Source organism: Fusarium coffeatum (genome assembly GCF_003316985.1).
Source record: "Fusarium coffeatum strain FIESC_28 chromosome Unknown BRIP53273_contig_22, whole genome shotgun sequence".
Classification (NCBI taxonomy): Eukaryota; Fungi; Ascomycota; class Sordariomycetes; order Hypocreales; family Nectriaceae; genus Fusarium; species Fusarium coffeatum.
In genome coordinates this window covers 17,576-30,077 of record NW_022157820.1, presented here as the reverse complement: position 1 = coordinate 30,077, position 12,502 = coordinate 17,576, and the positions used below count along the sequence as shown (strand labels likewise).

The following is a 12,502-nucleotide window of genomic DNA, read 5'->3' as shown; positions in this document are numbered from 1 at the left end:
GAATTAGATACTCTAGATAGGTCCATTCTGAGCATTGGCACCAGGCGTCTCACCAACAATAGTCAAAAACTTCTGCGCCTTGATACTTCCATCCCTCAAACCTTTCAAGCCCTCCTCAAGACCCTCTAGTCCCTTCTTACCAACAATATAAGGATGGGGTGTGAACCAACCCTCGCGCAGTCCGCGTGAAAAGGCAGCGGCCCATGTAAGTCCTAGCATCTTATCCTTCTCATCGTCCTTGTGCACTTGTCCGACCATGGACCAGACGATTTCGACGCTAGGGTCGGCGCCTTCGACGTTCTCTTTCATGAGGATGTTTGTCATGCGGGGTTTGCGTCCGGAAGCATCGGGTGGTCCGGCAATAGCTTTTGTTACAGTTCGAATGGTGGAGTCTTCGGAGACACTGTCGAAGGCCTTAAAGCAGCGTGCGCCGCTCTTCTTGATCGCTTCTTGGATAGCAGCGACAAGCTTATCCTCTGTGTCGTGAACGGTGTAGTCTACCAGCACATCACCCTTCTTCTCATCGAGGAAAGGCTTGACGAATTCACTTCTTTGACTTCCAACAGCAATGATAGGATGCACATTTGCGGCCGCAGCAAGTTTGATGGCAAAAGCACCGGTGGCAGTACTAGCACCATATACAAGCAAAGGCCTCTTCTCCTCGGTCTTGGCAAGTGGTGACCAAGGTTCCGGAATCTGGAGCTCCTGGAACAAGGCACATACAGAAGTATACGCGGCAAGAGGAATGGTAGCAGCCTCCTCAAAAGAGACAGACTCGGGGATGTGGAAGGTGGTGTAGTAGTGAGCGATGGCGTACTCTGCAAAGGCGCCGTGGGGAGTGGTCATCTCGTGGAAGGCAGCCACACGGTCACCTTTGTGAAAGCCAACTACGTTTTCGCCCATGGCTTCGACTGTGCCAGCTATGTCGTCGCCTGTGTTGCCATCTTTGCCCATGTAAACTGGGAGCTTCCAGTCTTTAGGGTTTGTGCCTAAAATTGTCAGTTGTGACTAAGATACTCTGGTTATGGGATGTATGTACCTGCGACAACCACCTTGATGAGGAGTTGGCCGGGTCCTGGCTTGGGAATGGGAGAGTCGACGATCTCGACGGAGACATCCTTATTGACAAGTGCTTCCTTCATGATGAATATGTTTTTGAATGTTATCAAAATTGAGTCTTGTGAGTAAGATCGAGTATTCGAGGTGAAGCTATTAGAGTTTAAAGATTCGGATATACAGATCCCAAGTCCATATATATATCCTTCCATGTCGCATTATACATGACCTCATTGCCACGGCAATATGGTGGATCTCGGGTTTCGTCAAGATTCCGGACCCATCCAGCATTCTAGCGTTAGCGGAGTGGCAATGCAATTCCGCAATCGTGGAGCTTGGCAGACCCAGCAGATTGGCTCACAATGTTCTCTGAAGTGATTTCTGATTTATAATACACGTATAGCCCACATGGTTTCTCGATTGCCGCCATTTCGCATGTATGTATACTCCGCTATATCAAGACCTTCTCATTGGCCTCTATCCTACGAATTGGTAAGATAATACAGATGTAGTAAATAGCCATTTTTTATTTAGCTTCAGTATACAAATTAGTAAAATAAATCTTTTTGGGCTGTATATGGAATTAAAGTCGTCATCCTTTTTTCTGCTCGGTACTTAGACGATTGACTTGTGGGGTATCGGGACTTGATCGTCGAAGGTTCAACCTAAGAGATTGAACAATTTCTTATACTTACTTACACCACCTATCTCTGATACTTGAGTTTATTACTCCAGGTCATACCCAATATCTTCCATCTTCTGTTGCTTCCCAACACCATAATACCTTGCATTCGGCGATATTTTTCACGTTCGGTGAGACTTTATAAAATCCTGTTGCGAAGTTGTGAATCCCGTCTCGGAAATTGAAAGAAAACATTGAGCACGAAAGTCACCGAGGCTTATGTGAGTTTCGAATCCCGTCTTGTAGTTTAAAGGACATCCAGTCAGACGTCGTCAATTCCGAGCTTGGCTTAGGTGAGCCTCACACGTGATATCAATATTGATCACACTACCAACACATCTATCCAGAAAGAATCTCCTTCTCGACAGCCTCGCCCAAAGTCTTCGTATTTCCCTTCCCTCCAACATCAGCTGTCATAACATCACTCTCCGCCCGTCCGAGCACACGTTCAATAGCCCCCATCATCCCATCAGCTGCCTCCTTGTATCCAAAGTGCTCCAGCATCATTTGACCAGCCCAAATCATTCCCACGGGATTCGCAATTCCCTTGCCGTAAATATCAGGCGCGCTTCCATGTACTGGTTCAAATAAACTTGGGAAGGTAGCTGTTGGGTTGATGTTTGCTGATGGTGCGACGCCGATTGTGCCGGTGCAGGCGGGACCCAGGTCTGAGAGGATGTCGCCGAAGAGGTTGGAGCCTACGACTACGTCGAAGATCTGAGGTCGTTGAACAAAGTGTGCTGTCAGGATATCGATGTGATATTTTTCGACAGCGACGTCGCTGTAGTTCTTGCTCATTTCTGCGACACGGGTATCCCACCATGGCATAGTGATGCTGATGCCATTGCTCTTTGTAGCACTGGTCAACTTCTTCCTCGGTCGACTCTGCGCAAGGTCGAAGGCATATTTCAGAACACGATCGACGCCCACACGCGTCATAACTGTATCCTGAATAACAGTCTCTCGTTCCGTGCCTTCAAACATAATACCCCCAACACTAGAGTACTCCCCCTCCGTATTCTCTCTCACGATCCAAAAGTCAATCTCACCCGGCTTCCTACCCGCCAAAGGCGAAGGAATACCAGGTAGTAGACGACATGGTCTAAGATTGATATACTGATCGAACTCGCGCCGAAACTTAAGAAGACTTCCCCAGAGGGAAACGTTATCGGGGACTTGGTCCGGCATGCCGACTGCGCCAAAATAAATAGCGTCAAAAGGCTTGAGAATGTCTTTCCAGTCATCTGGCATCATTTTGCCGTGTTTTTCGTAGTAATCGCAGCTGGCAAAGTCGAATTCTTGGAAAGATAGGGAGATGTTGTGTTTTTGGGCTGCGGCTTCGAGACACTTGACGCCCCAGGGCATGACTTCTTTGCCGATGCCATCACCTGGGATGACGGCGATTTTGAGAGGTTTGGACATTTTGTCTGTGATCTGGATAAGATGAGAATTGTTTGGTGAGATTGATGAGGTTAATAGGGGGGAAGGTGTTCATATAAATGGCATTCCAGGGTTCACGATATCGGATCAATGAGGAGAAGCGGACATCGCAAGCCCGGCGCGACCCCACTTTATCCACCGTACGGCGGACATTTCTTTGTCCGCCGCATCTTACTACCTTGGCCGACGGTGACACCACGTCTGTCGCCGAACGTGATAGTGTATATTAGTCAAACAACTAATACGGATCATATGAGACTCTCAAAGATTGTCCCTGGTGGTCGTTTTACTTGACCGCGGTTACTCGTGTCGCAATTCGATCGGCACAAGAAAAGACCGAGGTTACAGCGACCGGTTTGCCTAAGACGATGACGGCATAGTCGCTCTCCGCAAAGCAACACCATGCAAACATATTACTCAGACAACTTGTCTAACAAAGGGCGTTGTGATATATAACTCGTTCATCCACGTCAAGCTCACACGCTCATAATTTATCCAGTATTCCAAGCATTAACATCCAACATGTTCGACAACCTTCAACCCTTCCAGATCAAGACAAAGTCTGATCAAAACGTCATCATCAACGGCCTCAGCTCCACCAAAGACTCCTCTAAACCTGCCCTTCTTCTCATCCATGGCTTTCCCCAAACACTGCATATCTGGCATCGCGTCGTTCCTCAAGTCGTTGACAAATACAATGTCGTCTTAATTGACATTCGCGGCTATGGACAGTCTTCCAAACCAGCTGACGTCGCATCATATGCGAAAAGCGCCATGGCACGCGACTGTATCGATGTAATGGATGCGTTGGGTTATACGGACTCTTTCTTCGTCTGCGCACACGATCGCGGCGCGAGAGTAGCTCATAAACTCGCTGTCGATTATCCGGATCGTATTCGAAAGTTCATCCTACTGGATATTTGTCCTACGCTGGCGATGTACAGCAAGACAGACATGGACTTTGCAAAAGCCTACTTCCACTGGTTCTTCCTCATCCAAGCATCCCCCATGCCAGAAATGCTCATCACTGCAAAACCACGCGAACTAGCAGAAATGTTCATGGGCGGCCGCCAAGGCGACGGAATCTCAATCTTCGAACCTGAGTGTTTCGAAACCTATGCAAAGTCTCTAGCAGATTATGATACCGTGCATGCCATGTGTAATGATTACCGGGCTAGCGCGACCCTGGATCTTGATGAGGCGAAGGAGGATTTGAAGGCTGGACGCAAGATTAAGAGTCCCTTGCTTGTCCTTTGGGGGAAGCATGGGGTTATTGAGAAGGGTTTTGATGCCGTGCAGGAGTGGAGGGATGTTGCCGATGAAGGGGTGGAAGTTAGAGGACGGAGTGTTGAGTCGGGACATTATATTCCTGAGCAGGCGCCTGATGAGGTTTTGACTGCTATCAAGGAGTTTTTGGTGTAATTAGTTATCCTGGATGAAAGCCAAATAGCATCAGGAAAGGGCATGATGGCAAATGATAATTGATTGAAATGTCAATAATAGCTTGGAATCCCTGCCTGATGGGAGTGTAGCATCGGGGTTGGAGACTTTTGAGCAGTAAGTAGGCAATCACCATGTTCAACATGAAGGCTGCTCCACCACAAGATAAGCTCCATTCGTTGAGCCTGCATAAAGCCGTGTTCAATCTGTCAATTACTAACTTTAGGTTCTTGCGGTGACAGATCCGCAAAAACGTGTGTTACCCCAGCCAGCTGATGGAATGGAAAGCTTATCGTGATCGACTGATAAGAGAGCACTAGTCCAAATGCGGGATGGGCATAGCTTCATGCTTTTCACTATAGGGTAATTTTCGATCACGATGTTAACACGTACTTATTGAAGCTATGAATTGTTGGATGGCGATAGATCAGCCGTTATGGCTTGAACTTCAACTTGAGAATGAATTTTGCCTCAACGTCACAAACTGGCAGGCAAACCGATCTTCACCACATCATGATAGCATATGTATATCATCGCATCTCTCGATGATTTTCCCGTGGCAATACCTGACAATCGAGACCATAGCACAGCTATGCCATCACTATGCTCTAGCATGTTGATCTTCACGATGCGGCAACAAGCACCCGGATATGATCGGTCGCACCACGGTCACAAGCTGACAGCCAATTTAACAAGGGTGCCTCCCAATCTCACGGAACCACCAAACAAAAGAATGCTTCTTGACACCTGCATGACCCAAAGGTGGACACTGAACGATCCCCACGGCCACGCCGCTAGATAAAACAAGCTTCTTTTCAAGGTCCCATTGGTAAGGAACATCATCAATCATTAAAAGCAAAGGGTCCGCATCCAATCCAGGGCCCCCGTGGGTGCAGCCACAGCCAAGATAGCTGACGGGGAAGGCGTTCTCGACGGATTCTTCGGCACGATCCTTCTTGGCACTTGGCGATGGTTATCAGACTGTGGCAAGAGGGAAGTCTAGATGTGAGTTCATGGTGATGATCATCCAATAGCTTGATCGTCGTTTCTTTTTCTAAGCTTAATTATTGGATGATTGAAGCTCTTTCCAGACACCGAGATCTTCAAGTCGGTTTACAAACAAGGTCTAGCGAGACAGGAATTGCTTCTTCAATGCAGTCAATCAAAGGGCAATGACATGCGTGCCCAACTCGGAACCGTCCGATAAAAAACCGTCGGTCGAGATCAGAGGTTTTAGTTCTTAGTGTCTGGGGTCAATGGGCCAGTTAAATAGCTCCATTTCCCCATGTGGCCGTTTCACACGCTGACGCGGGGAGATGGGAAAAACCACCCTTGGAAACGATCTAACGGGAGCAAAGTCTAGATTCGGAATTGTGGACTAACCAGGATGAGATACCGAACGGTGGAGTTTTGGAATTTTTGGGATTGGGATTTGGTGGTTTTTGTAGAGGGCGTTGGAGGGAGCTTGAAACGGGTGATATTTTGTATGGAACGGCTGAGGGAAATATCGGGCGCATGTGCACTGGGCAGTAGAGGGCATGTAATTTGTCTCCAGATGATTTGTTTCCCGGAGATGAAAGGGGACCTGGACAGGGAATTGATTGAAGATCATGCACGTGTTACCCATCACGAATTAAGCATACAGTCTTGCTTCAAAATAACTCTAAGCTTTATCAAAAGTTTAAAAACCTTCTGCAGTAGTCAAAAGAGCACGCGAGCTTCACCTTCGCCGAGAAATCAGCTCAAGCAAAGATCGGACGCCGCTGACTTGGCGATTTCTTGTCCCGCCGTGGCGTTCCACCCCTGCACGTATCCGACTCACATCCAAACTGACCAATCAGACACTCAGAACGTGTACGCACGTGGGGTAGAGAATGAAGCTCACTGGGCAAATATGCTTAATTGCTAGTCTCCCCGTACTAACGCCGTCTCGTATGCGGGTGTAGACACCATGTTCTGTATTGGATCACCGAAGAGCAACAGCAGAGCTTCGAGACTTTACAGTGGGGGTGATGGCGTAGTCTAGTTTCTTCTCGGCAGGTACCTTTTGCATGGGGATCCATCCTAACCTGGCGACGTGAACCCGTTTCTCTGCCATCGAGACTGTAGCAGAATTTCCTTTAAAGCCCCCGAACTCAAACACCCTTCCCCTCTTTCTTTGCTCATCGACTTCCAACCCTTTCTCCTTCGTCTACAAAGGCAGATTACTCTTGCCTCTTCCTTCGTTACACCAAGTCCTTCAAAATGGTTCTCGAGGCTTATACCTACGTCTTTGCCATTGGCAGTTGCTTTGCTCTGCTTGAGGCCTACAACAATGGTGCCAGTACGTCATCTCCCTCCCTACCTACCTGATGATGCGATTGATACTGACCGATTCTGTGCAGACGATGTCGCCAACGCTTGGGCTACCTCCGTCTCCTCCCGCTCCGTAACATACCGCGGAGCAATGGTCCTCTGCTGCATCTTCGAAATGCTCGGCGCCCTCGCAGTCGGCGCTCGAACAGCCTCCACCATCAAGAACGGCATCATTCCCATGGAAGCCTTCCGCGACAACGCAGGCGTCCAGCTCCTCGCCTTCGCCTGTGCCTCCGCCGGTGCCTCTACATGGGTTATGTGGTGCACCAAGCACAACGCCCACGTCTCGTCTACATACTCTCTCATTTCATCGCTCGCTGGTGTCGGTATCGCTACTGTCGGTGCTAGCAAGGTTGAGTGGGGATGGAACGGTGGTCAGGGTCTTGGTGCTATCTTTGCTGGTCTTGCTATGGCGCCCACTATCGCTGGTTGCTTTGCCGCGATCATCTTCCTGTTGGTCAAGTATGTTGTTCATGTGCGCAAGAACCCTGTTCCTTGGGCTGTTTGGACTTCACCTTTCTTCTTCCTCATCGCTGGTACTATTTGCACCCTGTCGATCGTCTACAAGGGATCTCCCCGTCTTGGTCTCGCTGAGAAGCCTGCTTGGTACATTGCCTCAGTGACTCTCGGTGTCGGCTTCGGTCTCTTCGTCCTCTCTGCCATCTTCTTTGTCCCCTTCGTCCACGCTGTCGTCATCAAGAAGGACTACACCCTCCGCTGGTGGGACGCCTGGAGGGGCCCTCTCCTGTTCAGTCGCCCTGCTCCTCCTGATGCCGAGCACGCCCGTGTTCCCGACTACGCTGTCGTCCAGCACACCTCCGAGCTTCAAATCGGCCCTGTTGAGTCTGAGGAGCACAACCCCAAGAAGATCAGCGACGATGAGATCACCCCCGCTACTGCCGCCAGCTCCGAGAACAACGAGAAGCGACACCTCAACCTCGCTGAGTCTAGCCAGGAGGACTACCAGCGCATGCTCAAGGAGGCCGAGGAGCTTCACCACTCTAACCTCCGCAAGGGCAAGGGACCTCTCGGCTGGGCCATGCGAACTCTCCACGCCAACCCCATCGGTGCCGGTTCCATCCACGAGACTCACAACCTGATCGCTGTCGTCAAGCGTATCCCCGCTCAAATCGTTGTCGCTCTCCTCTACGGTGCTCACTACGACATCCACACTGCCCAGATGGGTATCGAGGCTACGCCTGAAGGTCGTCGTATGCAGCGCGTCTACGAGCATGCTCCCAAGTACCCCAACGAGGTTGAGTACCTGTACTCTTTCGTCCAAGTCATTACTGCCTGCACTGCTTCTTTCGCCCACGGTGCCAACGATGTTGGTAACGCTGTTGGTGTCTGGGCTGGTATGTACGCTGCTTGGTCCACTAGCCGCCCTGCCGAGAAGAAGGCCGAGGTTCCTCTGTGGCAGATTGGTGTTGTCGCTGCTATGATCTGCATTGGTTTCATCACCTACGGATACAACATCATGAAGGGTAAGTCTCACTTTAGATTCCTATCACTGAAACAACACTAACTCGCAATAGTTATGGGTAACAAGATCACCTACCACTCTCCTTCTCGTGGGTCTTCCATGGAGATGGGCGCTGCTATTACTGTCCTTGTCTTCTCCCAGTACAAGCTCCCCGTCTCTACCTCCATGTGTATCACCGGTGCCACTGTCGGTGTCGGTCTTTGCAACGGCAGCATCAAGGCTGTTAACTGGAAGCGAGTTTTCCTCCTCGTCTTCTCTTGGATCATGACCATTCCCATTGCCGGTCTTATCGGTGGATGTCTTATGGGTCTTGCTCTCAACACACCTCACTTCTAAAAGCACTCTTTTGATACCATGCTGTCGTTTAATGTGGGAGTTGGAATGGGTTGGGTATAGATGGGGCATGACTGCATAGATACCGAAGTCAAAACTGTTTACCGTACTATTTAATTGATTGAAATACTCTCTTTACTCATACATCTCAAACTACTGTGCATCCTAAACTCATCATTTCAGACTTGTTTTAAATTAACCTGCATTCATCGCAGCCCTCACATTCTCGATCCTTATTGGTTTTGTCGCTTAGGCATATTTAGGGCATGACGTCGAATTTAGCGTATGCCTTTCGTCTGATATGCCATCTGACACAAATTGCCACTGCGCCAATACATCTTGCAACTTCGTAGAAACCCCTGGACTTAGCCTTTCTTGGCGAGAGCCGTCAATCAAGCTGAGATCTTGGCAGGTATGTACTGTCTTGGCGTGCTTACGGTGCTCCATCCCGTTCGCCACGCTTGACGGCTTGGCGGTTTCTTGGTGTATCACAGCCAACTTGGGCAATTGCTCGCGTGCTCAGTGGAAGTCACATGAGAAGGTCTATATAGAGCAAGCCGACCCAACCCGAATTCGGCGTTGACAAAACAGGATTCCGTCCGGTGTTACGATATACACGACTGGATGCTTGAGGTACTGTTCTTTCCTGACCCTCAGTAACGTATCGAGGAATTGACAGGATTTTACGATGCATATACGAGCAGTTATGTAAGAGCTTCCCATGAATCGTGGGAAAAGGGTCAGGCCACGCGACATCGCTTCCATGACAGGTTGTAGAAACACCAGATATCACGGAGCAGATTAGGATGAGAGCGGAATAAAAAGGATGCTCGGCTGCGTTTGAGAGGGGCGTGGTTGCTGATACAAGGTCGTGTAAGGCATATTGCTAGTGTCCATACTTGAAGTGGTAGCTGACGTCTATCAGGTTATTGGAGAAGAAGCTTACAAAACTTACGCAATCTGAATGGCATCGGCCTGACATGCCTTACGGTGAGGCCCTCAATCGGAGAGCAATAACACGACGATCCCGATTGCTTCCAACATTGTAGCCCAACCACCGTATTAGAATCCAAAATTCGGTAGTTCCTTGACTGGGCCCGTTTCCGAAGGCTAATTTAAGTAGGGTACTAAAAGTAGAGCTATTGCTGATACATCTATCTACTGCTTATGTCTAGCCAAGTCAATCAAATAACTGCTATGCAAAGGCTTTATCGGCTTCCAATCTGCGGGCGCTACCGAGTTTAATGAGTTGGTACAGTTTGGCATGTCTATCAGCTTAGGATCACCGCATATATGGGAATAACTTATGACCGCATATCTGCAACACATCGGGAAAATAAGATACCATTATCGATTACAACTAATACGTGATAAGAGCTGTTGATGCTAACTTGGGCTGAATCGTGTTAGCCCGTGTAGTCTTGACTTAATCCTCCTCTTCCACATCATAACTCGATGCTTCAACCGCTGCCGCCTTGTCCTCCTTGGAGGTTCTATGCTATTATTCGCATTCTCTACCCTGCTGACGTTCTCAGGATTCCCTTCATTCGTCCCCAACTGTGGTATCTCCAGTCTCCGTCTGTCATAACTTGACCGGTCTCGTACAGATGGTTGTCTAGTCGTAGCTGGTGTCACATAGTCAACGCTTTCTCGTGGTAACATAGAGGAGCCTGTTATAAAGCTGTTTGATGGTCTTCCAACGGATGAATCGTCTCTTGCAGGTACTTCGAGCCACCCCTCGGCAGTCAGAGCCTCCTCTCGATCAGGCGTCAAAAACGCATCCTCAAGCGCAACATAATCGGGGTTCTGAGGTACAGTTGTAGGTACGGACTCTGGCTGTGGCAAAGTAACAAGTGGCCAATAGTCTTTTGGGGGGCGTGGTTCCAACAGGTTGGGAAAACTGTGTGAATGTAGAAGATTCAGCCGTCGAAGCGGCTGACACCTATCTGGGCTTGACTTCGCGGCGGAAAGAATTCCTGCTGTGGTAGTCATGACTTGTAGCATGGAGTGTCGCCTTTCTGGTGTCACGACCAACATTTCATCCTCGATGAGATCCAGAAATTGGCATAAAGCTTTGGAGGAGCATTTGTGACCACGTAAGTATTTGATCCACTGTTCGAGGTTAGCCAATGCTCGCGTTAAGAGGAGACACCGGTACTTACGTCGACTACTGATTCCTTGAGAATGGGGGTGGGAAGACCGACTGAGTTGAAGAACTTATCATCTCGGTAGTTATCGTCATCCCGTTGCCTCGACGTCCCAAAATCCTCGCGTTCCTTTCCATCAGGAGCCATGAACCCTCGTCCTTTGTCCGGAGGACGAACAGCATCAGAGCCAAGAAGAAACCACGTTACGAACTCCAAGAATACACAACCCAGAGTCCAGATATCGTACTTTTGACTGACTTGGGTGCCCCCACCCACAGCTTTCTCGGGAGGACGGTACGTCTCTGAGAACCCCACATTTTCCATCTGTGTGTAGTCGGCACTGGACGAGTGGAAGCGCATCAGCGTGAAATCGGCGACTACCAGACGGCCAGGTGGGTTCTCTTCATCTTTAAAGAAAAGAATATTCTTCGGTTTGATATCACCATGACGACCTCTGCTTCGGCTTCCACCTATGTCTCCTTTTCGAAAAGAAGGGTTGCTATGGACCCTCTCCAGACCACATGCGATTCCATGACATTGCTCAAGCATCCAGATCAGGGAATTGCTCGATGTTGGATCAGCTTTATGGTTCATCCAATGATGTTCCAGATCACCCTCGGCACAGGGGAAGATAAAATACTTTGTTGACCTTAGTTCATAAGAATAGAGTAGCTCGATAAGACTTTCATGTCCTTTTTTTGGATGACTGAATCGAAGTAATGCTTCTCTCTCCTGATCGAACTCATGGTCTTTACCAGTAAAGCGCTTGACGGCATAACAGCGGTCATCACATCTCTGCTCGAAAGTCAGCTTCTGTGGTTTCGTCTATCGTTGTTTAGGTACATACAGTACGTTCTCCCCATTTCTGATAGTCCTGATGTATCCTCACTTTAGAGACCTGGCCATGTGCGCCTTTGTCCGGACCATTTAAAAGATCCAAGAACGGCATTGGTATCGGACCCTCAAACACCTTATGTTTCATACATTCGAAGTCGATGATTGGCGCTAGAAATAAATACTGCCTCGCAACGAAACCATCGCAGAATAACTCTGGCCAGTCCTTAAAAACTCTGTTCGAGTCTGTGACTGGTAGATCACTATCCCATATATTGGAGTCAATGAAATCGTAGAGACGATTTGCCTGCACATGGTATACGAGTGTAGCAAGTATCTTCAAGCGACCGGCATCTCTCGACGTGTTAAAAATATCGTCCAATGTGATATTGGGTTTTTCAGGATGTTGGTCATGGATTTCGTCGAGTACTTGTTGAACACGTTTTTGGCTGAGAATCTCCCTAAGAGAGCTTTCCAGTACGAATGCCTCGGGGTCTCTGCGAGAACTAGGGGAAGGTTTTATTGCTTTGCGAATCTGATTGGCGATGATCTGGCTTACGGGTGTCTTATGCGATGTGTTGTTCGGTGGGCTATTGTTGTTCACGTTGGTGAGCCCAACTTGATGATTACTAGGCTCATCCATGTTGCCGGGCCTAGCTTAGATAATGAGTCCGTTGAGGCCCAAACGACGTGGCTATGCGTAAATGGATAAAAGGTAAGAATGAAGATCAA

At 48.8% G+C, this 12,502-nt stretch overlaps 5 protein-coding genes across 5 annotated transcripts; 2 read left to right on the top strand and 3 right to left on the bottom strand.

Annotated features, from left to right (window-relative positions):
- Nucleotides 1-12: 12 nt before the first annotated feature.
- FIESC28_00786 (uncharacterized protein) lies at nt 13-1,142 on the bottom strand (the record flags this gene model as incomplete). Its single annotated transcript, XM_031154937.1, has 2 exons — nt 13-989; nt 1,040-1,142. 2 exons carry the CDS (start codon nt 1,140-1,142, stop codon nt 13-15), a joined length of 1,080 nt encoding a protein of 359 aa, XP_031020972.1.
- A 935-nt stretch (nt 1,143-2,077) lies between these two features.
- Nucleotides 2,078-3,160, bottom strand: FIESC28_00785 (uncharacterized protein; the record flags this gene model as incomplete). Its single annotated transcript, XM_031154936.1, has 1 exon — nt 2,078-3,160. The coding sequence occupies one exon, from the start codon at nt 3,158-3,160 to the stop codon at nt 2,078-2,080; it is 1,083 nt and encodes a 360-aa protein (XP_031020971.1).
- Nucleotides 3,161-3,700: 540 nt separating this feature from the next.
- Nucleotides 3,701-4,600, top strand: FIESC28_00784 (uncharacterized protein; the record flags this gene model as incomplete). The annotated part of the gene is made up of 1 exon (XM_031154935.1): nt 3,701-4,600. The coding sequence occupies one exon, from the start codon at nt 3,701-3,703 to the stop codon at nt 4,598-4,600; it is 900 nt and encodes a 299-aa protein (XP_031020970.1).
- A 2,262-nt stretch (nt 4,601-6,862) lies between these two features.
- On the top strand, nt 6,863-8,792 carry FIESC28_00783 (uncharacterized protein; the record flags this gene model as incomplete). Its single annotated transcript, XM_031154934.1, has 3 exons — nt 6,863-6,941; nt 7,003-8,457; nt 8,509-8,792. 3 exons carry the CDS (start codon nt 6,863-6,865, stop codon nt 8,790-8,792), a joined length of 1,818 nt encoding a protein of 605 aa, XP_031020969.1.
- A 1,357-nt stretch (nt 8,793-10,149) lies between these two features.
- On the bottom strand, nt 10,150-12,413 carry FIESC28_00782 (uncharacterized protein; the record flags this gene model as incomplete). The annotated part of the gene is made up of 4 exons (XM_031154933.1): nt 10,150-10,185; nt 10,395-10,901; nt 10,952-11,731; nt 11,784-12,413. 4 exons carry the CDS (start codon nt 12,411-12,413, stop codon nt 10,150-10,152), a joined length of 1,953 nt encoding a protein of 650 aa, XP_031020968.1.
- Between the last annotated feature and the right edge of the window lie 89 nt (nt 12,414-12,502).